This window comes from Bos indicus x Bos taurus, chromosome 15 (genome assembly GCF_003369695.1).
Source record: "Bos indicus x Bos taurus breed Angus x Brahman F1 hybrid chromosome 15, Bos_hybrid_MaternalHap_v2.0, whole genome shotgun sequence".
Taxonomy (NCBI): Eukaryota; Metazoa; Chordata; class Mammalia; order Artiodactyla; family Bovidae; genus Bos; species Bos indicus x Bos taurus.
In genome coordinates this window covers 5748287-5772244 of record NC_040090.1, presented here as the reverse complement: position 1 = coordinate 5772244, position 23958 = coordinate 5748287, and the positions used below count along the sequence as shown (strand labels likewise).

The 23958-nt window shown below is 36.2% G+C and overlaps 2 protein-coding genes and 1 pseudogene across 3 annotated transcripts in view; all 3 read left to right on the top strand.

Moving 5' to 3' along the window:
• Positions 1-23958, top strand: part of LOC113905293 (olfactory receptor 4A47-like) — a 32098-nt gene that overhangs the window by 6622 nt on the left and 1518 nt on the right. The window contains exons 2-3 of one of the 2 annotated variants that reach the window (XM_027562335.1): positions 11734-11863; positions 22623-22842. The gene's annotated coding sequence lies outside the window, so the exon portion shown is untranslated. Of the gene's footprint in view, positions 1-11733; positions 11864-21711; positions 21758-22622; positions 22843-23958 lie in introns of those variants that run through there. The other variant, XM_027562336.1, reaches the window with a different exon arrangement.
• LOC113905296 lies at positions 2941-3872 on the top strand (annotated as a pseudogene).
• LOC113905295 (olfactory receptor 4A47-like) lies at positions 13200-14454 on the top strand. The gene has a single exon (XM_027562338.1). It carries the CDS (start codon positions 13510-13512, stop codon positions 14437-14439), a length of 930 nt encoding a protein of 309 aa, XP_027418139.1. The 5' UTR covers positions 13200-13509; the 3' UTR covers positions 14440-14454.

Below are 23958 nucleotides of genomic sequence, written 5' to 3'. Positions count from 1 at the left end.
ACCTCCACTAGCTTTGTTCGTAGTGATGCTTTCTAAGGCCCACTTGACTTCACATTCCAGGATGTCTGGCTCTAGGTGAGTGATCACAAAATCATCATGATTATCTGGGTCATGAAGATCATTTTTGTATAGTTCTTCTGTGTATTCTTGCCACCTCTTCTTAATATCTTCTGACTCTGTTAGGTCCATACCATTTCTGTCCTTTATTGTGCCCATCTTTGCATGAAATACTCCCTTGGTATCTCTAATTTTCTTGAAGAGATCTCTAGTCTTTCCCATTCTATTGCTTTTCTCTACTTCTTTGCATTGATCAATGAAGAAGGCTTTCTTATCGCTCCTTGCTATCCTTTGGAACTCTGCATTCAAATAGGTATATCTTTCCTTTTCTCCTTTGCTTTTAGCTGCTCTTCTTTACTCAGTTATTTGTAAGGCCTCCTTAGACAACCATTTTGCCTTTTTTTTTTTTTGCATTTCTTTTTCTTGGGGATGGTCTTGATCACTGCTTCCTGTATAGTGTCATGAACCTCTGTCCATAATTCTTCAGGCACTCTATCAGATCTAATCCTTTGAATCTATTTGTCACGTCCACTGTATAATCATAAGAGATTTGATTTAGGTCATAACTGAGTGATCCTGTGGTTTCCCTACCTTCTTCTGCTTAAGAATTTTTAAAATTAAAATTTAGTTTAAATTTAAAATTTAAGAATTTTTTTTTCTCTATACAGTCAGAAAAAGCAAGACTGGGAGTTTACTGTGGCTCGGATCATGAACTACTTATTCCCAAGCTGAGAATATTGAGTAGTAAATAGAAGAATGGAAAATCTTCCTCTGCCAGGTGCAGGAAATATATAACAAAGAAGTTCACTGGGACAAAATGATTCGGGTGATTTTATTCTTGATTGGCAATTGTCTCATAATGATTCTAAAGCTATTTTTCCATGTTGCGCCATTATGATATTTAATATGAAATTTGGTCTAATAATATCTTTACCTCTAGATGTTCTTTAACAACTTTGTGGAAAATTCCAGTGTATTAATTAAAGCAAGAATCAGTCTTGGACACATTCCAATTCCAAGACTCCATGATAAATTCAGCTGGAAGGGATGAAATATTCCATAATCTCACCCTTAACAGGGAGAAGATGCTATCCACTTAGTGATTGTCATACATTTTTCAGGAGGTCATTTCTTACACTTAAAGCATGACAAAAAAATCGCAACAGTCTTTCGAAATCTGAAGTCAACTAGTCTGTCCATGTTAACGTGAGTGTGAGAAGAGCTAAACATTCAAACGCTATTTTTCGTTTTGATGTTAGTAGGAAATAAGTTGTGAAAAACTTCCCTAGGAAATGGCTAGTTGATATCTATGTTTTCTATGAATATGGAGGATTTGCTGGTCATTTTGATACATTTCCTGATGTGATAAACTATTTTTTTCTGTGTGCCATGGAACTCCTTTCAAATAATCTATATTTTATATAAAAATGAACTTCTGAATAATCAGAAGACTCAGTGGAGGAAAAGGACAGACTGCCAAATGAAATAAACTCAAGTAATAAGGCAGCATTTGGCCTCTGTCATCAAACTGGATGAAAAACAATTTCAAGTGTTTATGAATAACTTCAAATCATCCTTAGATTCTGAACAAACCTCCACAAGGTAAGACTAACAGAAAATAATGAGAACCAGGCTCACAATTGTATGACTTTCTTTATGTTAGAAACTAAATTACTTTGAAGTCAAACAAATGTACATTCAGTTCTAGATATATCACTTAGAAATGTGTGATTTTGGGAAAATAAATGATATGTTCTGAGTATTAGATTCTTCAATTATAAAATGGCAATTGCATTTCTTATTATTGTAAATATTAAATGTGATACATTAGACTATGGGTGCATAATTGGAATATACTGTAGCAGTTTTGAGCAATAGAGTGATATCATCAGAATAAAACTTAAAAAGACAATTTGAGCTGCTTTAGGAGAACCAATTTTTTGAGAATAAACACAAAAAAACTTGGTAGGAGGGTACTGCAGAAGACCAGGAAAAAATTAAGAAGGGAATGAAAAATTAGTGATATATTTTGAAAGTGGAGACAACAGGATTTAATAAAGTTTTATGAGAGTATCAAGTGCAGAGGACGGCAATTTTTTTGTCAGGACAACAGCATGGAAAATGATAGTATTTAATGAGATAAATAGGGAATGCCTCTTTAAATTTTGTATAGGAACTGCTTCTGTTTTTCATGGAAAATTTAAAAGCTAGTTTTATAAATACTAAATTGCCAGTCAACTGGATGTCAAAAACTAGAGATGTTGCACATGCAAATTTGAAAATTAAGGGAGACAGAAGGGCTGGAGACACAAAATTAGACTGCTGCAGCATTTATTGGTCAGGAAAAGGGAAATATCCACCTGAAGACCTAAGACGTATCAATGAGGTCTGAGATAATTCAAGACAGGGATCTTCTATTCATAGTTTTGTCTACTCACATTGATTATGCAAATTACCTTAAGAGGTGTTACACATTTGTGACTTTATAAACGATGCTCCTTTTCATGGAATTCTCTTCCCATCTTTTTTTATCCTCTCATTAAAAACAAAACAAAACAAAACAAAACAAAACTCAGCTGAAGCATTGACTCCGTTGGGAAGTCTTCTCTGATTCTAGTTTGATATGCACCTATGCTGTGATTCTTAGCACTGTGTGAATATTCACGCAATGGCTGAAATTGCCTGATTCCTTATTATGTGTCACATCACTGAGGGTAGAGTTCCAAGGCTTTTTCAAGCTGGTAATTAGAATGTTCTTGACATATTGGACCCAAAATGTATGCCATTCACAATCTTCTCTTGAATGGATATATTAAAAAATTAAACATTTAATTCTCCCCACCCCCACCTTGTTTTATATGCAAACTGCTTCTAATACACAAACTCAGCTCTTGTAAGAACTAGACGGAACCAAGGAGCAATAGCAAAAAGTCCTTTTTGTTATGTTCCTGGTCTTTTACATTTTGACTGTACTGGGCAACTTTCTCATTATCATTACTGTAACTGTCAGTGAGACCCTGAACCCACCGATGTACTTTTTTCTTGCTAGCTTATCATTTATGGATGTCACTTATTCTTCTATTACCCCCAGATGGATTTCAGACTTATTCTTTTGGGGAAAAAACATACCCTTTGAATCTTGCATGACCCAACTGTTTGCAGAGCACCTTTTTGCTGGATCAGGGGTCTTCCTTCTGCTGGTGATGGCCTATGACCGCCATGTGGCCATCTGTAAGCCCTTGCATTACTTGGTGATCATGAGGCAGAGGGTGTGTGTTGTGCTGCTGCTGATGTCCTGGTTTGGAGGTTTTCTGCACTCAATAATTCAACTTAGCACTATTTATGGGCTCCCATTATGTGGCCCGAATGTCATTGATCACTATATGTGTGACATGTACCCTTTATTGAAACTCGTCTGTACTCACACCTATGTCACTGACCTCTTAGTTGCATCCAATGGGGGGCTGATCTGCACTATTGTGTTTCTGCTCTTACTCGTCTCCTATGGAGTCATTCTGCATTCTCTGAAGACCCTGAGTCAGGAAGGAAGGCGGAAAGCCCTCCAGACCTGTGGTTCCCACATCGCTGTGGTTGCTGCTTTGTTCCCTGTATTTTCATTAAGGCAAGACCTGCTAAGACCTTCCCCATTGACAAATCTGTGAGCATGTTCTATACAGTCATAACCCCCATGCTGAACCCATTAATCTACAGTCTAAGAAATTCTGAGTTGACTAATGCTATGAAGAAGCTCTGGCAAAGGAACACCATATCTGATATTAAATAAGTGCATCATCTACCATAAAGGGAGCCATTTGACATCGGGGTTCATTTACTTAGATTACAAAAGTAATTTTAAAATTTGATTCTGATTTCCCTTTCTTCAGAGACTTTGTGATAATTATATGAATGTTTGCAATTAATACAGCTATGCTATTATTAACAGTTTACCTACTTACTAGGATATAAGGTCTATAATTTCTTGTTTATTACTGTACCTAGAAAGAGGTAATGCCTATATATCTAGGAATTAGTAATATATTTTAAAAAATAGAGACATCACTTTGCCAACAGAAGTCCATATGTCAATGCATAGTTTTTCCAATAGTCATATATGGATATGAGATGTGGACCATACAGAAGGCTGAACACAGAAGAACTGATGCTTTTAAACTGTGGTGCTGCCAAAGACTCTTGAAAGTCCTTTGAAATGTGAGGAGGTCATACTAGTCAATCCTAAGAGAAATCAACCCTGACTATTCATTGGAATAACTGATGCTAAAGCTGAAGCTCCAATACTTTGGCCACCTGATGGGAAGAGTTGACTCATTGGAAAAATCCCTGATGCTGGGAAAGATTGAGCACAGGTGGAGAAGGGGGTGACAGAGCATGAGATGGCTGGATGGCATCACCAACTCAATGGCCATGAATTTGAGCAAAGTCTAGGAGACAGTGAAGGACAAGGAAGCTTGGTGCACTGCAGTCCATGGGTTCATGAAGAGCTGGATATGACTAAATGTCAAGAACAGTAATTTAAGATGGATTAAGAAATTATTATCAGTTTTACTGATTTTTAGGTTTATATATAGTTAACTTAAACTTTTTATATAGAATTTTAACTATTATATAGTCACCCTGAAATTTAATCAATTCATGTATTTATCTTTTTTACTCTTTTTCAGAGACAGGATACTTTTTATATAGATTTGTGTCATTTAATTGGAACATTTTTATATATACAATTTTATATATTTAATTTTATATAAGTTGCTTTCTTTACTATATTTAAGTTGCATTATTCACAAAATGTTTAATTTAATGCTTTAACTTTATAAGAAAAATTGAAATTGAAAAAATATATTAATAAATAGTATAAAGGAAAACCAAGTAAACTGGGATGCAATGTCAAATAAATTTCCTATTTTTCTCTCAGTATTTTCTAGTCCTCATGCTCAGAATTTAGCCCTAAGTTTGTTTCTTAATTGATGGCTTAATTGGTGGCTCAGTCAGGAAAGAACCTGCCTGCAACACAGGAGACCTGGTTTCAATCCCTGATTCCAATCCCTGATTCAAGATCTCCTGGAGGAGGAAATGGCAACCCACTCTAGTATTCTTGCTTGGGAAATCACATGGAGAGAGGAACCTGGTGGGTTATAGTTCATGGGGTTGCACAGAGTCAGATAAGACTTAGCGACTAAATCACTACCACCAATAATCTTTGAAACAAAATATATTAACCAATGTATATTTGCTTCTTTCTATATATGTAACACTTGCTTTTGGTATCTGACATATGAAAAATATTTCTATTATCAATCTATAATATCCCTTAACTTTTCTTAAGCTACACAATACTCTGTATAGATTTATACTAAAATTGACATGTCCATTCCTCTTCATTTGGTTCCTAAATGTCTCTATGAGAAATAATTTTCCAATAAATATGTTTTTGAATCGTGCAATTATGAGTTCCTAGGCATAGAATTTTTTTTTTTGCTATTTCTTTTTTTTAAAATTTTAATTTTAATTTATTTTTTTTTACTTTACAATATTGTATTGGTTTTGCCATACATCAACATGAATCCGCCACGGGTGTACACATGTTCCCAATCCTCCCCATACCATCCCTCTGGGTCATCCCAGTGCACCAGCCCCAAGCATCCTATATCCTGCATCAAACCTGGACTGGCAATTCATTTCTTATATGATATTATACATGTTTCAATGCTATTCTCCCAAATCATCCCCCCTCCCCCACAGAGTCCAAAAGACTGTTCTATACATCTGTGTCTCTTTTGCTGTCTTGCATACAGGGTTGTCATTACCATCCTTCTAAATTCCATATATATATGTGTTAGTATACTGTATTGGTGTTTTTCTTTCTGGCTTACTTCACTCTGTATAATAGGCTCCAGTTTCATCATCCAGAGGGATGGTATTGGGAGGGAGTTCAGGATGGGTAACACGTGTACACCCGTGGCGGATGCATGTTGATGTATGGCAAAACCAATACAATATTGTAAAGTAAAAATAATAATAATAATAAAAAATAAAAAACTTATATATATATATATATATATATATATATAAAAAAAGAAATCAAGCAGATAATATCCATCCCAGGAAGGGAGTCTTAAAAAGAGAGGTTTCCAAACACCAGAAAACACTCTCACTGCTGAGTCTGTGGCAAGCCTTGGAAGCACAGAGGGCAACATAATAGGTAGGAAAAATAAGTAAATAATTAAAAGCCACAGATTATGAGCCCAACGGTAACTCCTCCAGCGGAGAAGCAGCTTAGCGGCTGGCCATCGGAAGTTGACAGAGATCAGTTGAAAGCAATCATCAAAGCTGATCCTCTTATAATTACACAAGAAGTTGAGGAAGATCAAAATCAACTGTTCTATTGTCATGCAGTGTTTAAAGCAAACTGGAAAGGTGAAAAACTTCAATACTTGGATGCTTTATCAACTGACCAATAATAAAAAATTGTTGCTTCAAAGTGTCATCTTTTCTTACTCTGTACAACAACAATGAACCATTTCTCCATCAAATTGTGACCTGCGACAAAAAGTGAATTTTATATGACAACTGGCAACAACCAGCTCAGTGGTTGGACTAAAGAGAAGCTCCAAAGCACTTCCCAAAGCCAAACTTGCACCAAAAAAAAAAAAAAAAAAAAGTCATGGTCACTGTTGGTCTGCTTCTGCTTCTGCTCTGATCCACTACAGCTTTCTGAATCCCAGTGAAATCATTACATCTGAGAAGTATGCTCAGCAAATCAATGAAGTGAAGTGAAATGAAATGAAAGTCGCTCAGCTCTGTCCGACTGCAATCCCAAGGACTGTAGCCTGCCAGGTTCCCCTGTCCATGGGATTCTTGAGGCAAGAATACTGGAGTGGGTTGCTATTCCCTTCTCCAGGGTATCTTCCCAACCCAGGGATTGAACCTGGGTCTTCTGCATTGCAGGCAGATTCTCTACTGTCTGAGCCACTAGAGAAGTCCCAGCAAATCAATGGGATGCACCAAAAACTGCAATGCCTACAGCCGGTATTGGTCAACAGAAGGGGCCCAGTTCTTCTCCAGGATAATGACCGAGTGCACCTCACACATACAGTTTTTCAAAAGTTGAATGAACTGGTCTAAGTTTTACCTCATCTGCCATATTCAGCCTGACCTCTTGCCAGCTGACTACCACTTCTTCAAGCATATCCCTTCAACGACTTTTGCAGGGAAAACACTTCCACAACCAGTAGGAGGCAGAAAATGCTTTCCAAGAGTTTGTGGACTCCCCAAGCCCAGATTTTTACATACAGGAATAAATAAATGTATTTCTCATTGGCAAAAATGTGTTGATTGCAATGCTTCCTGTTTTGATTAATAAAGATGTTTGAGCCTACTTATCAATATGTTGATTTAATAGTCACAGTCTGAAACCACAATAATGTTTGCACCAACCTGTTTTATTATGACTCACTGCAACTTCTATTTAACATATCGCTGATCCATGTAGCATAAATTACTCCCTGTCACTTTGAGGGTAAACCCATCCCACTCAGTGTTTCATCAGTAACTTTGGTACCTCTATTTGCAAGGTGGAGTTTTGGTCTAATCTGTAGTGCAAATTCTCATTGCTTTGTAGGCAAGGAAGTTTCCTATTGTAAAATCTCATCTTTCCTCTGCAAAACCAGACAATCTGAAGTCCGGAGGAGCACAAAATCCTTCAACAGTGTTTGATAACTTGCTTTTAAAATCTGAGTTTGAAACTCCAAAATAAAGAGTTTGTGTTTTTGTTCCTTCTTTCTCCTTCTTTCTTTCTTCTTCTTCTTCTTTTTTGTCTACTTTCTTTATTGATTCATCCTGAGAACTTAAACAATGCCTGGCCCACAGGAGGTACTCAATATTTGTTGCATTGATTAGATAAAACTTTGGAATTAGCATATACAGACTACTATATTTAAAATTGACATCCAGCAAGGACTTACTGTGTAGTACAGGAAGCTCTGCTCAACATCCTGTAGTAACCTAAATGGGAAAAGAATTTGGAAAAGGATAGATACAAATACGTGTATACCTGAATCACCTTGCTGTACACCTTAACTAACACATTGTTAATCAGCTATATTCCAATACAAAGTAAATATTAAAAATAGAGATTTTAATTTAGTAGTTTTGCTATTGATTGACTATTTGTCAATTTGCTATTGATTAGAAAGATTACCTTGGTTTATTTGAAGCCAATGATCTTTACATATACTTTGGGCTATTGTGCTATAGTTTATGTTCACATCATAAACCAGTTAATGAGGTCACCTTAGTTCTTATATTTACTTTAAAAATTGTGGTGAAATATGCATAACAAAATTTACAATTTTTACCATTTCAGAGTAGCACTAAGTTAATTCACATTGTTATGCAAACATCACCACCATCCATCTCCAAAACTTTTTCAACTTTCCAAACTGAAATTCCACAGCCATTAAACAAAATCCTTCATTTTCGCTCACTGCTATTTTCTGCCTATGAATTTGACTGCTTTAAGTGCCTCATGGAAGTGGAATCATACCATTTCTGGTTTTTGGTGATTGCCTTTTAAACACTTATTATAATTTCTTTTCCCCATAAAATGCTTGGGACACTTGTTGAACATTATCTAAATACATATAGGAAGATTTATTTCTAAACTATCTGTTTTACTCCATTAGTCCATCGTGCATCTTTATTTCAATGCTGGGGCTGTCATTACCATAGATTTGCATAATATATTTTATAATCAGGAGGTATGAGACTCCCAATCTTCTTTTCTAGATTGTTTTGACAATTTGGAGTCCTTGAGATTCCTTATGAATTTTAGCATGGATTTTTCTGTTACTGCAAAAAAGATTTTTTGGTTATGATAGGAATTGCACTGAATCACGAGGTATTATTAAGTAATGCTCAAAATATTCCAAGTCAGGCTTCAGCAATACATGACTTATGAACCAGATGTTCAAGCTGGTTTCAGAAAAGGCAGAGGAACCAGAGATCAAATTGCCAACATCTACTGGATCATTGAAAAAGCAAGAGAGTGTCAGAAAACCATCTATTTCTGCTTTATTGACTATGCCAAAGCCTTTGACTGTGTGGATCACAATAAACTGGGGAAAATTCTGAAAGAGATGGGAATACCAGACCACCTGACCTGCCTCTTAAGAAACCTATATGCAAGTCAGGAAGCAACAGTTAGAACTGGACATGAAACAACAGACTGGTTCCAAATAGGAAAAGCAGTATGTCAAGGCTGTATATTGTCACCCTGCTTATTGAACTTATATGCAGTGTACATCATGAGAAACGCTGGGCTGGAAGAAGCACAAGATGGAATCAAGATTTCTGGGAGAAATATCAATAATCTCAGATATTCAGATGACACTACCCTTATGGCAGAAAATAAAGAAGAACTAAAAAGCCTATTGATGAAAGTAAAGAGAGTGAAAAAGTTGGCTTAAAGCTCAACATTCAGGAAACGAAGATCATGGCATCTGGTCCCACCCCTTCATGGCAAATAGATGGGGAAACAGAGGAAAGAGTGGCTGACTTTATTTTGGGGGGCTCCAAAATCACTGCAGATGGTGATTGCAGCCATGAAATTAAAAGACGCTTACTCCTTGGAAGGAAAGTTATGACCAACATAGACAACATATTAAAAAGCAGAGGCATTACTTTGTCAACAAAGGTCTGTCTAGTCAAAGCTATGGTTTTTATGGATGTGAGAGTTGGATGTGAAGAAAGCTGAGCGCCGAAGAATTGATGCTTTTAAAGTGTGGTGTTGGAGAAGACCCGTGAGAGTTTCTTGGACTGCAGGAGATCCAACCAGTCCATCCTAAAGTAGATCAGTTCTGGGTGTTCATTGGAAGGACTGATGTTGAAGCTGAAACTCCAATCCTTTGGCCACCTGATGCGAAGAGCTGACTCATTTGAGAAGACCCTGATGCTGGGAGGGATTAGGAGCAGGAGGAGAAGGGGACAACAGAGGATGAGATGGCTGGATGGCATCACCAACTCAATGAACATGGGTTTGGGTAGACTCCGGCAGTTGTTGATGGACAGGGAGGCCTGGCGTGCTGGGATTCATGGGGTTGCAAAGAGTTGGACATGACTGAGTGACTGAACTGAACTGAATTGTTGAATAGCCCAGCTTATAAACGTCTTCTCGTATATGTGTGTGTGTTCTATATATCTCTCAGCAATATTTTGTAGTTTTCAGAGTGTAAGGCTTTATTTTATTCTTTTTTTTGATACTTTTGTAAGTGAAATTATTTTCTTAAAGTCTCCTTGGGTTGTCCATGATCAGATAGAAATTCAGTTATCATTTCATAGAAATCTCTCAACAAGTTGGAAATAGAAAGTACCTTGACTTAATAAAATCCATATATTACAGATCTACAGCTAATACCTTTCTCTACATGAAAGGTTGAAAGCTTTTCCATTAAAATATGGAGTAAGACAAGAGGGCATATATTCTCTGGTCCTTTTTAACATAGTACTGCCATAAAAATTCCTGTGAAAATTTTAGAGTTTTCTAAGTATAGCTCTTGTTTTCTCTGAAGTGAGATAGTTTTATTCATTAATTTCATTTAGTTTAATTTCTGTAACAGTGCTTCTGATGGTAGCCACTCGCTATCCTTTTAATCTCAGCTTAAACATCACCTTTGAAGAAAGGTCATCTGTACGCTTTCCACAGTAGAACTCTACCTCTTATCTTTTTTCACAGTATTCTAATTCTTATAAGCAGTGAATAAGACTGCAGCTACTTTGTCAAGTTGTCTCATACTTTATTGTCTGGCTCTAAGAAAGAAGATCCAGGCAGGAAGAAACCTTCATGTGCTCTCCCAGGTTTCACTCATCCCTGTGTCCTCACTCAGAGGACAGTTGCTGACATGACAGAGGTGCCCAGACTTCAAAAAAAAATGATAATAATTGGATAATTAGCTATTATATCTAAAATTTTAATACATTTAATTGTTTTTTGATATAATTTTCATATATCTAACCAAATTAAGGTGATTAAATTGAGTACTAAACAAAAGGAAAGAAAATCTTGCAATGGCAGGTGGGGAAAGAAATAACAAATAAGTGCACTGGGACAAATGTTTTATTATTTTTGATTGACTTTAGCCTCTTAAAGATTCTAAAGCTGTTTTGTTTTGGGTATTGTACTTTTTTGATATTATTTTTGTGACTTTGCCTATAGATAAAAAAAAAAAAACTCTAGGGGAAATCCAAGTGATTAATTAAACAAGAATCAGTCTTGGACACATTCCAATTCTAAGACTCAATGATGATTGTGGCTGAAAGGGATGAAGTATCCCATGATCTTCCCCCCTAATAAGAAGAAGATGTTATCCACTTAGTAACTGGAATCAATTTTTCAGGTGGCCCTTTTATAGACTTAAAGCATGACAAAAAAAAAAAAAATGAGAATGTCTTTCAAAATCTCAGTCAACAAGTCTGGTCATGTTAATATGACAGAATGAAAAGGGCTAGACAGTCAAATATTATTTTTCTTGTTGAAGTTAGTAGGAAAGACGTTACTTGTGAAAACTTCCCTGCCAAATAACCAGTTGATTTATTCTATGTATATGTAAGATTTGCTGGTCATTTTGATAAATTTCCTAATGTGGTAAGCTTTTGTTTTTCTAGGTGTGCACCATGGAATTCTTTTGGAAAACTCAACACAGCACATAAAAATGTGCCTCTGAATAATCAGAAGACTCCATGGAGAAAATGGACTGAGAGTCAAATAAAATGAAATGTGTCCTCAAGTAATAAGGTGACCTTTTGTCCTCTGTTGTTAAATTGGATGAAAAATAATTTCAAGTGTTTGTGTGTAACTTTAAGTCACCCTTAGATTCTGAACAAGCCTCCACAAGGTAAGATTAGCAGTAAATAGTGGGAACCAGGCTCATTATTGGGGATTGTCTTTATTATGTAAGAAATTTAATTACTTTGAAATCCATCAAACTTAGATTCAGTTCTAGGTATGTCCCTTAGAAATGTGTGATTTTGGGAAAATGAATGAGATCTTCTAGCATTAGTTTCTTCAACTGTAAAAAGAGGGTTACAGTTCTTGTTACTGTCAATATTAAAAGGAGGGGGAATTACTTTTGTTTATGTTCCTGTTTGTCTATGTTTTGACTGTGGTGGGCAATTTTCTAATTATAGTCACTGTAGCTGTCAGTAAGACCCTGAACACACCAGTGTACTTTTTTCTTGCTTGCTTATCATGTATGGATATTGCTTATTCCTCTTCTATGAGTATGATTAGATTATACTCTAGGATTTTTGAGCAGTAGCGTGATGTCATTTGGGCTGCTTCAGGAGAACTGATTCTTGGAGGCTAGAATAAACATGGAGAGACTTGATAGGCATCTATTGCTGTGGACCAGGAAGAAATTAAGAAGTAGGAAATGATCAAATTTCTGATATATTTTCATAGTAGAGTGAATAGGATTTATTAAAGTTTTATGAGAGTAACAAATGAATGAAGAGTACAGCAATTTTTTGTCTGAACGATAACATGATAAAGTGAAAGTGAAGTGAAGTTGCTCAGTCGTGTCCAACTCTTTGTGACCCCATGGACTGTAGTCTACCAGGCTCCTCTGTCCATGGTATTTTCCAGGCAAGAATACTAAAGACAGCATTTAATGAGATAAATAGGGAACACCTCTTTAAATTTTGTATAGAAAATGCTTATGGTTATTATGGACATTTCAAAAGTTTTTAAATACTAAATTACTATTCACTTGGATGTCAAAATTAGAGATGTTGCATATCCAAGTTTTCAAATTAAGAGGAGAGGTAGGGGTTGGAGACACAAAATTACTGCTGTAGTATTTAATTGTCAGGAAAAGGGAAATAACCATCTAAAAACCTAAGAAGTGTCAGTGAGGTCTGAGACAATTCAGTACAGGGAACTTCCTCACAGTTTGATCTACCCACATTGATTATGTAAATTACCTCAAGTGGGCCTCAGGTATTAGACTTTTGTGGCTTTATAAATATTGGACTTTTTGGATTTCTCCTCCTTATTTTTTTATTCATTCAATTCTTTTTTACACTCAGCTGAAGCTTTGCTTCCTCTGGAAAGTCTTCTGTCATACCTATTTGATATACTCCTGTAGCATGACTCTTAGCACTGTTTGAATATTCATTTAATGGCACTAATAGCGTGGGTCTGGAATCGGTTGATTTCTCGTTATGTGTCATAGCACTGAAGGAAAGAAACTCTGCCTTCAACCTGATAATAATAAAAATGTCCATGACACATTGGACACAAATAGTTGTTCTATACTCATTCTTTCAACAAATGGAAAAAAAAATTCTTATACATTTTAGCATTTTACCCCTTTATCTTCCCCTCCTTGTTTTGTAGGTAAGTTGCTTCTACTGTATGAAGTCAGCTCCTGTTCAGATTAGATGGAATCAAGAAACAATGTAACCTACTTTGTTCTCCTGGGACTCACACAGAATCCAAAGGAGGAGAAAGTACTTTTGTTTATGTTCCTGTTTGTCTACCTTTTGACTGTGGTGGGCAATTTTCTAATTATAGTCACTGTAGCTGTCAGTAAGACCCTGAACACACCAATGTACTTTTTTCTTGCTTGCTTATCATGTATGGATATTGCTTATTCCTCTTCTATTACCCCCAGATTGATCTCAGACTTGTTCCTTGGAGAAAAAACCATAACCTTTAAATCTTGCATGACCCAGCTATTTACAGAGCACCTTTTTTCTGGATCAGGGGTCTTCCTTCTGCTGGTGATGGCCTATGACCGCTATGTGGCCATCTGTAAGCCCTTGCATTACTTGGTGATCATGAAGCAGAGGGTGTGTGTTGGGTTGCTAGTGGTGTCCTGGGTTGGAGGTTTTCTGCATTCAGTAATTCAACTTAGCACTATTTATGGGCTCCCATTCTGTGGCCCGAATGTCATTGATCACTTTATGTGTGACATGTACCCCTTATTGGAACTTGTCTGTACTGACACCTATGTCATTGGCATCTTAGTTGTGGCCAATGGGGGACTGATCTGCACTATAGTGTTTCTGCTCTTGCTCGTCTCCTATGGAGTCATCCTGCACTCTCTGAAGAACCTGAGTCAGGAAGGAAGGCGGAAAGCCCTCCAGACCTGTGGTTCCCACATCACTGTGGTTGTCTGCTTCTTTGTTCCCTGTATTTTCATATATGTAAGACCTGCTAAGACCTTCTACATTGATAAATCATTGAGCGTGTTCTATACAGTCATAACCCCCATGCTGAACCCATTAATCTACAGTCTAAGAAATTCTGAGTTAATTTATGCTATGAAGAAGCTCTGGAAAAGAAACATCATATCCCATATTAAATAAATGCATCATCCATCATGAAGGGAGTCATTTGACATCATGGTTCATTTTCTTGGAATGCAGAAGTCATTTTAAAATTTGTTGTGATTTCTCTTTTTCAAAGAGTTTATGTTAATTATAATTAAAGATTACAATTAAACAACCAGGGTATAATAACAGGGTATAATTATAATATATAATTACCTACGTACTAGAATTCATTATCTTGTTTATCAGTGTACCTAGAATGGTGTAATGCCTACATAGCAAGGAATTAATATGTAATGAATTAGCGAGTAAATTGTTCATAGTTATACTGATTTTTCACCAACTTATGCATTTACATTTTTTATTCTTTTTCAGAGACAGTGTAATTTTTATTTAGCATCTTGTCATTTAAGTTAACATTTTTACTTATACAGTTTAAAATACATAATTATACATGGCTTGCCTTTACTGTATTTCATTTGCATTACACAGCACTTTTACGTTTGTACTTTTAGTGTTTACAATGAAGCTGAAGTAAAATAGATAATAATAAATAGCATAAGTGAAAACTAAATGCTACGAAAGTGTAGTCACTCAGTAGTGTCTGACTCTTTGCAACCCTGTGGACTCTAGTCCACCAGGCTCTTCTGCCCGTGGAATTCTATAGGCAAGAATACTGGAGTGGATTGCCATTGCCTTTTCCAGGGGATCCTCCCAACCCACGGGTGAAACCCAGGTCTCCCATATTGCAGGCAGTTTCTTTACTGTGTGAGCCACAAGGAAATCCAAACAATATGGGTGAAATGTAAAATGAATTTTCTATTTTCTCTCAGCTTCTTTCAGTCCTCATTCTCAGAGGTTGACCCTAAATTTGTTTCTTAATTTTCATCTAGTAATAATCTTTGCAGATGCAAGTGTATTCTCTATATGTATATGTATTTGTTTCTTTCTATATATGTATCACTTGCTTTTGCTATGCAATATCTTAAAGGTATTTCCATGCCAGTCCATACATATTTCTTAAATTTTCTTATTTTGCAAAACACTCTTCATAAATTTATATCAAAATTAATATGTCCATTCCTTTCATGAGAGTCCCAAACTTTTCTAAGACAGTTATATTTCCAATAAATGTATGTTTTAGAGTATGTGCAAATATAGTTCTTAGGTGTAGAATTGTTGATATTACATTTGGTTCAATGGTCAAGTAGTATATGCATATAAAATGCTGATATTGATATTTATTACCAAATTAATTTTTAATTGGAGGAAAATTGCTTTATAATATTGTGTTGGTTTCTGCCATATAACAGCCCAAATCGGATTTAATTATACATATGTCACCTTCCCTCATAGCTCAGTCAGTAAAGAATCTGCCTGCAATGCAGGAGACCTGGGTTTGATTCCTGGGTTGGGAAGATCCCCTGGAGAAGGAAATGGCAACCCACTCCAGAATTCTTGCCTGGAGAGTCCCATGAACAGAGGAGCCTGACAGGCTACAGACCATGGGGTTGCAAGAGTCGGACACGACTTAGTGGCTGAACCAGCACCACCTCCATCTTGAGCCTCCCTCTCCTCCCCTGACTCCACCCCTGTAGGTCACCACAGAGTGCCAAGCTGGGCTCCCTGTGTTATATAGAAACTTCTCACATTATCTGTTTTACACAAGGAAGTGTATATATGCCGATGCTACTTTCTCTGTTTATCTCACTCTTTCCTTCCCCTACTGTGTCCACGACTCCCATCTCTATATCTGCGTCTCCATTTCTTTCCTGCAAATAGGTTCATCAACACCATTTTTCTAGATTCCATATAGATACGTTAATATACTATATTTGTTTTTCTCTTTCTGACTTACTTCACTCCAAACTATTGCTCTTGAGGTTGTACTAACAGCTACTGTGTCTGTGCTTAGCTGCTCAGCTGTGTCCTACTCCTTGTGACTCCATGGACTGTAGCCTGCCAGGCTTCTCTGTTTTTGGGATTTTTCAGGCAAGAATACTGGAATGGGTTGCCATTTCCTCCTCCAGAGGATCTTCACTCAGGAATCGAACCTGTGTCCTTTGTGTCTTCTTTATTCACTGAACCACCGAGAAAGCCCCACTAACAACTACTGTCCTGCCCATGCTGCTGCTGCTGCTGCTAAGTCGCTTCAGTCGTGTCCAACTCTGTGCAACCCTATAGTCCATGTGAATTTTCTTGACCACATTTTCAATGACCAGTACCTAATAAACATTTATCACATCTGATTAAATTTACTTTTTACTTTAACTGCAAACCTTTTGATATAATTGAGTTTGAGTATCTTCCTACATTTTTAATTTGATTTGTATTTATTTGTGGATTATATATATGTCTTTAATCTGATTCATTCAATTTTTGATTTTTATGAGAGAATTTTAAGCAAAAGAAATTATCTCTTTACATTGTATATATAGTTAATGTTTTCTGGCTATATGTTTTTAACTTTTTATCCTATGTAGAATTATTTTTGCATGTAAAATTTTTGTAGCTTATATTAAATTAAAAAATTATATCTTGCTTAGGAAGAATTTTCTCATTTCATTTGAGCCAAAAATTCTTCAATTTTTTTTTTGCATTTAATTTTTCAAGCATTTTTCATATCTTACATCTTATAACATTTGATTCATCTTGAATTTATTTAGGAGTTTAAATAGGGGTTGATTTTATTTGTTCTGTAAATTTTAGAATTTTTAAAAAATATTCACATATTATCTTTTTGCCATTGATTTGAAATTCTGACTACTGTATTTTGAACTCCCAAATGTATTTGGGTCCAATTCAAAACTTTAATCTTTTTCACTGATCTCTTTATTCATGTACACATTGGCACATAATTGCTATGATATCTAAGATATTTTGACATGTGAAGAATCTAGCAGTCACTTATTAGTATTTCTCAGAATTTTGCCTAAGCCTGTATATGTCTATTTCAAAATTATTAAAACTTAAATAATAAATTAAATATAGATAAGATAAAACTGTTTAAAGTTAGCTTAAAATTGTGAAAATAAATTTAAAATATGTTCAAAATTATTATTTTCATTAAGATTCCCATTAAGAAGGTTAAGAAGAGTTTATGCCTTTAAAGTATAAAAAAACTGTTATCCAGATAAGAATTGGTGTCTTCAGTTAACAAGCCACCTATTGTAACATTGGGTTGAACTTGCAGTTCCTGCCCGTGTTTCTAATCCCTTGTAGATAGCTGCTGTTCTTTAGCTATAACACCTAAAATGCTACCTGACACTTGCTTTAGGAAAAAATCATCTCTTTCAAGGAAGTTCAGGACTTAAATCACTGCTGAGCATCTTGTGCTGCTGAGATCTTTTTTCTATGTGCTGTGCTAAGTCGCTTCAGTCCTGTCTGACTCTTTGCAACTGTGTGGACCGTGGCCCGCCAGGATTCTCTGTCCATGGGCTTTGCCAGGAAGAATATAGCCACACACAAAAAAAAAAGAAAGAAGGAAAGAAAGAAAAAGAAAAATAGACTAAAAAAATGTGTTAGGATGCAGTTTTAGAGATTTTTTTTCTGAAATGAGAACATGTTTATTTTATTATGACTTACTACAACCCCAGGTGGCGCTAGTGGTAAGGAATCCATCTGCCAATGCAAGAGACGCAAGAGATTTGGGTTTGCTCCCTGGACTGGGAAGATTCCCTGGAGCAGAAAGTGGCAACCCACTCCGGTATTCTTGCCTGAAAAATTCCATGGACAGAGGAGCCTGGCAGGCTACTCAAGTAGATTACATAACACTTGGATATTGACAATACACACTAGTATATTTAAAATAGATAATCAACAAGGACCTACTCTATAACACAGGTAACTGAATATTTTGTAATAACCTAAACGGAAAAAAAATTTGATAAAATAGATACACATATATGTATAACTCAGACCCTTTGAATTAGACCTGACACTAACACATTGTTGATCAACTGTACTCTAATATAAAATAAAAATAAAAAATAAAGATTTTAATTTAGTGGTTTTGCCATTGGATTGACATATTTACCTCTTAAATAAGTTACCCAAGATTATCTGAAGCCAATGATATTTGCATATACTTTGGGCTATAGAGGTACAGTTTATGTTCCCCTCATATTTCAACTAATGAAGTCACCTTAGATTTTTTTTTCTTTTTTTTCCTTTTAAGAAACTAACTTCATTTTTTTTTTTTGGTTTTTGACATGGAATGCAACCCACTCCAGTATTCTTGCCTGGGGAATCCCATGGACAGAGGAGCCTGGCGGGCTATAGTCCATGGGGTTGCAAAGAGTTGGACATGACTGAGCAACTAACACATACACTGTTTTGTTTATTTATTGGTTGCACTGGGTCTTCGTTGCTGCACGCGGGATTTCTATAGTTGTGGAGAGTGGGGGCTGCTCTCTAGTTGTGGTGTGCGGGCTTCTCATTTCTGTGGCTTCTCTTGTTGAGGAGCACAGGCTCTAGGTGCATGGGTTTCAATAGTTGCAGCCTGAGGGCTCAGTAGTTCTGACTTGCTGCCTCTAGGGTTCCTGGGCTTCAGTAATTGCAGCACTGGGGCTCATTAGTTGTGGCTAGAGGACCCTGGAGTATGCAGACTTCGGTAGTTGTGGCGTGCGGGCTCTCTAGTTGTACCTCTCAGGCTCTAGAGCGTGTGCTCAGTGGTTACGGAGCATGGGCTTAATCGCTCTGCAGCATGTGGAATCTTCCCGGACCAGGATTGAACCTATGTCCCCTGCACTGGCAGGTGGATTCCCATCACTGCACCACCAGGGAGGTCCCTTAGTTCTTACATTTATTTTGAAAATTGTGCTCATATATACATAAAGAAGGCTGAGTGTCAAAGAATTGATGCTTTTGAATTGTGTTGCTGGAGAAGACTCTTGGGAGTCCCTTGGGCAGCAAAGAGATCAAACTAACCAATCTGAAAGGAAATCAACCCTGACTATTCATTGGAAGGGCTGATGCTGAAGCTGAAGCTCCAGTACTTTGGCCACCTGATACAAAGAGCCAACCCATTGGAAAGACCCTGATTCTGGGAAAGATTGAAGGCAGGAGAAGGGGATGACAGAGGATGAGACAGTTAGATAGGAGCACGAACTCAGTGAGCATGACTTTGAGCAGACTCTGGGAGATTAACAAAGGACAGGGAAGCCTGGTGTGCTGCAGTCCATGGGGTCAGCAAAGAGTTGGACATGGCTTAGTAACACATACATAACAAAATTTACAATTTTAATCATTTTAAAGTGACACCTACTTGTTATGCAAACATTACCTCTATCCATCTATAACTTTTCCAACTTCCCAAACTGAAATTTCAGTCATCAAACAAAGTTCTCCATATAAGCTCATGGAGCCCCAGGCAACCACCATTCTACTTCCTGTTTATGAATTTGACTGCCCTAAGTGCTTCATGTAAGTGAAATCATATGATAATTGCTTTTTTGTGATTGCCTTTTTATAACTTGTTATATTTTCCCCACTCTTGGTACCAAGAGTACCCAAATACTCTTGGTGCCCTTGTTGAAAATTATCTAAAGACATATACAAAGGTTTATTTCTAGGCTTTCTATTTTATTCCATCAGTCCATCATCCATCTTTATTCGAATACTGGTGCTATGATTACCATCGCTTTGTATAATATGTCAAGAAGTATGAGACCCCCAGCTTTCTTTCAAGATTGTTTTGGCAATTTCGAGTCCTTGAGATTTCATATGAATTTTAGCATGGATTTTTCTGTTTCTGCAAAATCAGTTTTGCTATTTTTGATCTGTGGATCACTTGAGGTAGTATTAACAACTTAATACTTTTAAGTGTCCCAGATCATAAATGTCCTTTCACATTTGTGTGTGTTCCATAATATCTCTCAGTAACCTTTTGTAGTTTTCAGTTTACAGGACTTATCTCTTTGGTTAAGTTTATTTAAATATTTTATTCTTTTTTGATGCTTTTGTACATGGAATTACTTTCTTAATTTTTCCTTGAGTTGCTAATTACACATAGAAATTCAACATCATTTCGTAAAAAAACTCTCAACAATTGGAAATAGAAGGAAGGCACCTTGGCATATAAAAAGTCCATATATAACAGATCTATAGCTAACATCATCCCCAACATAGAAAGGTTGAAATCTGCCCAATTAAAATCTAGAATAAGATAAGTCCTTTTATAACAAGTCCTTTTATAACATAGCACTGCCATAAAAATTCCTGTGAAAAGTTTATATTTTTCTAAATATAGGTCTTGTCATCTCTGATGACAGGAGATAATTTTATTAATTTTTATTTAGTTTTACTTTCTGGAACAGTGCTTCTAATGGCAGTCACTTCATATCTTTCAATCACAGCTTAAAGATAACCTTTCAAGGGTCTTCTCTGATTATATTATCCACAGTAGAATTCTCCCTCTTCTCTTCTGTCTCATTATTCTATTTCTTACCTTATAAGCCCTGATTAAGACTATAACTACTTTATTAAACGTCTCCTTCTTTATTGTCTGACCTATTATAATATCCATGCAGGAAAAAAAATTATTTTTACGTGATTTTCCCTCCGGTTTTATTAAGTGCTGTGTCCTAGCTCATAGCACAGTTCCTGGCATAAGAGATATGCCCTAACTTTTAAAAATAATTAATAATTGGATAAATCATTAGTTGTTACATCTAAAACTGCCAGAAAGAAAAACACCAATACAGTATACTAACACATGTATATGGAATTTCGAAAGATGGTAATGATAACCCTGTATGCGAGACAGCAAAAGAGACACAGATGTATAGAACAGTCTTTTGGACGCTGTGGGAGAGGGAGAGGGTGGGATGATTTGGGAGAATGGCATTGAAACATGTATAATATCATATATGAGACGAATTGCCAGTCCAGGTTCGATGCAGGATACAGGATGCTTGGGGCTGGTGCACTGGGATGGCCCAGAGGGATGGTAGGGGGAGGGAGGTGGGAGGGGGGTTCAGAGTGGGGAACATGTGTACACCCGTGGCGGATTCATGTTGATGTATGGCAAAACCAATACAATATTGTAAAGTAATTAGCCTCCAATTAAAGTAAATACATTTATATTAAAAATAAAATAAAACAAAACATTTTGAAAAAAAACAAAAAAAAAAACATTTAATTTTATTTTTAGTATAGTTTTATTTATTTAAAGGGGATGACAGAGGATGAAATGGCTGGATGGCATCACCGATTTGATGGACGTGAGTTTGACTGAACTCCGGGAGTTGGTAATGGACAGGGAGGCCTGGTGTGCTGCAATTCATGGGATTGCAAAGAGTTGGACACGACTGAGAGACTGAACTGAACTGACTGAACTGAACCAAATTTTAAGGTGATTAAATCTAGTATTGAATAAAAGGAAAGATATTCTTTCCATGGCAGGGGAGAATATATTAAGTCCAGTAGATCAAAATGAGTACATCTATATTTTATCTCATTGGCAGCAGCCTCATAACGATTCTAAAGCTACTTTTTTGCATGTTATACCTTTCTGATATTAATTATGTGATTTGCTCTAGTAATATCTTCACATATTTTTCGTTGTTGTTTAGTTCCTAGGTCATGTCCAATTCTTTTGCCACCCCATGGACTGTAGCTTGCCAGGCTCCTCTGTCCATGAGATTTCCCAGGCAAGGATACTGGAATGGTTTGCTATTTCCTTCTCCAGGGAATCTTCTCAACCCAGGGCTCAAACCTGCATCTTATGCATTGGCAAGTGAATTCTTCACCACTGAGCCATCAGGAAAGCTCCTACAGATGTTCCTTAAAACCTTTGTGGAAAATCCAAGTGAATTAATTAAACAAGAATCAGCCTTGGACACATTCCAAGATTCAGTGATAATTGCAGCTGGAAGGGATGAAATAGCCCACGATCTTCACCCCTAATAGAAAGAAGATCCTATTCACTTAGTACCTGGCATAACAATTTCAGGAGGTCCATTCTTAGACTTATAGCATGATTTAAAAAGTATCATGGGAATGTCTTTCAAAATTTCAGTCAACGAGTCTGGTCATGTTAATATGACGGAGTGAAAAGAACTGAACAGTCAAATGCTATTTTTCTTTTTGAAGTTAGTAGGAAAGAAGTTACTTGTGAAAAATTTCCCTGCCAAATAACTAGTTAATTTCTTCTATGTATATGTAGGATTTGCTTGGCATTTTGATATATTTCCTAATGTAATAAACTTGTTTTTCAGTGTGTGCACCATGGTATTCCTTTCAAATAATCTACACTGCATATAAAAATCTGAATAATCAGAAGACTCCATGAAGCAAATGGACAGACAGTCAAATAAACTATATGCTCAAGTGATAAGGTGGCCTTTTGCCCTCTTTGTCAAACTGGATGAAAAATAATTCCAAGTGTTTATGAGTAACTTCAAGTTATTCTTCAGGTTCTGAACAAGCGTCCAGAAGGTAAGACTGATATTAAATACTGGGAACCAGGCTCATAGTTGTGAGACTTTCTTTGTTATATAAGAGAGTAAATTACTTAGAGTAAATCAAACTTAGATTCAATTCTAGGTATATGGCTTAAAAATGTGTACTTGAGAAAATGAATTAGATATTCTGAGCCTTAATTTCTTCACTTCTGAAACAAGGATTACAGTTCTTGCTACTGTAAATATTAAGTGCGTTGCATTAAACTATGAGTGTGTGATTGGAATATACTGTAGGAGTTTGGAGAAGTAGAGTGATGTTATCAGAATAAGACTAAAAAGGACAGTTAGGGCTGCTTCAGGAGAACCAGCTTTTGAGGCCAATATAAATGTGGAGAGACTTAGTAGGAGGCTATTATGGTGGACCTGGAAGAAATTAAGTAGGGAATGATCAAATCTGTGATATATTTTGAAAGTAGAGTTAGTAGGATTTATTTAAATTTTATGAGAGTAACGAATGAGTAAATAACACTAAAATTTTGTCTCTGAACAATAACATGGAAAATTATAGTATTTAATGAGATAAATAAGGAATGCCTCTTTAAACTTTGTTTAGAAAATGCTCATGTTTATTGTGGAAAATTCAGAAGTTAGTTTTACAAATAGTAAATTGCTATTCGATTTGATATCAAAATTAGAGATGTTTGAAATTTAGGGCTTGGAGATGCAAAATTAGACTGCTGCAGTCTAACTTATTGGTCAGAAAAGGGAAATATGCACCTAAAGACCTAAGAAGTGTGAGTGAGGTTAGAGACAATTCAGGACAAGGATCTTCTATTCACACATTCATCTACCCATTGATTACATGTATTACCTTAAGTGTGTCTCATATATTACACTTTGTGTCTATAAATGCTACACCTTTTCATGGCTTTCTCTTCCTATTTCTTTATACTTTCAATTATTTTATACACTCAGCTCAAGTACTGCTTCCTCTTGAAAGTCTTCTGTGATACTCATTTGATATATTCCTATATTGTGACTCTTCAGCACTGTGTGAATTTAATGGAACTTAATACACGTGTCTGGAATTGCTTGCTTTTTCATTCTGTGTCATATCACTGAGGTTAAAACAAACAAAAAACAGAAAACA

Coding starts and splice junctions, on each gene's coding strand:
- LOC113905295 (XM_027562338.1), top strand. CDS start 13,510: ATGGAATCAAGAAACAATGTAACCTACTTTGTTCTCCTGGGACTCACA.